Genomic DNA, 1310 nt, shown 5'->3' with positions numbered 1-1310 from the left:
ATTTGGGACACATTGACTGATTAGACACATTTGAATTACTGTGTACACGTATAGATCCCTCCATGAGTGAAACAAAACTTAGAAAACTCAACTGTGCAAGTGATAAACTGAGTGTCAGAAGATCTCTGCAGGCAAAAGCTTGTCTTTCTTTAACATTTTAAATTATTTTACAAAACACAAARCTAATGTCAAAAGAAGTGATCAAGCAAACCATGTTCTCACTATAGTGAGCGAGATTCATAACATGGGAGCATACATAATACAGTGTGTTCTCATGATTTTTCTCTATGTCTCATTTATATGCTAATTTGTGTAGACGTGGTGATAAAAGTCTGCACTGTGTATGTGGACGTTTCAGTAAAAAGAGTATGGGTATTGCGAGAAGAATGGAAAAGCTATCCCAACAAAACCAGGGTCTATTATCTCTGGACCACCACACAACTATCAAGTAAGTCATAAATCAAAAGGCCAGCAGGTTGCCAGGTCTGTTGTTCAAAAATGACTACTTACAGTATAACACCACACACTGGGAATGGTTCCACTTACAACTTTCAGATGGGACAGCAACCTCATGACATCAGCCATGTCAGCAAGGATGAGCAGGCGGGTGACAGCAGACAGCAAGGCGCGAGCAGCTCTCACCATGGTCCCGCGTTTAACGGAGGAACAAGGATCATCGGCAAACTCAGACGAGGCAATTCGCATCGTCTCTCCTGCAAGAAGGAAGAGAGTAAACACTGAGTGGAGCAAACAGGAAATAAATATTTGTGTTCATTATCAAGTGTGTGCACACAGCGGTCACCCAGATATTTCTATTATTTGGCATCAGCTGCTGTAATGTGTGTGAGTGAATGTTGTTTAAAATGAAAATAAATGASAGTACTAAAAGCTAAAAAAATAATAAAATAAAATGACATACTTCAGACTAGAATGAACAAGCACATGAGGTTACAAGTGGTCTGACCAATGAGTTTGGACAGCTGAGCAATWATAACTATAATATAATAATAACTATTTTAAACACACTAATCAAGCAACAAGAATCTGTTAAATTTAAGCTTCACTTGTTTTACTGGCCATCCAGCAGTCCTGCACTCAAATGTCTGATTTTCCTTTTTTTATTTTTGTTTTTTTTTTTGCATCTGGCAAATGAAGGCAATAAAAAATTAACAACAGATGAATAGACCAAACGTGCAATATTACCATATAAAAATAATGATTTTGTGCAGTTTTTAAAAGTTACTCAAACACATATAAATGCCTTAAATGCATACATATACACATACATACACACACATACAGTATATATA

General features: G+C 36.6%; 1 protein-coding gene across 2 annotated transcripts in view; it reads right to left on the bottom strand.

Annotated features, from left to right (window-relative positions):
* ctnna2 (catenin (cadherin-associated protein), alpha 2) overlaps positions 1-1310 on the bottom strand; it is a 286505-nt gene that overhangs the window by 250775 nt on the left and 34420 nt on the right. For both annotated transcript variants that reach the window (XM_014007866.1, XM_014007865.1), the window contains exon 4: positions 547-713. In XM_014007866.1, the coding sequence (XP_013863320.1) occupies positions 547-713 (167 nt within the window). The remainder of the gene's footprint in view (positions 1-546; positions 714-1310) is intronic.

The sequence above is a fragment of the Austrofundulus limnaeus genome, unplaced genomic scaffold, assembly GCF_001266775.1.
Source record: "Austrofundulus limnaeus strain Quisiro unplaced genomic scaffold, Austrofundulus_limnaeus-1.0 Scaffold45, whole genome shotgun sequence".
NCBI lineage: Eukaryota > Metazoa > Chordata > Actinopteri > Cyprinodontiformes > Rivulidae > Austrofundulus > Austrofundulus limnaeus.
This window is presented reverse-complemented; position numbering and strand designations above follow the sequence as displayed.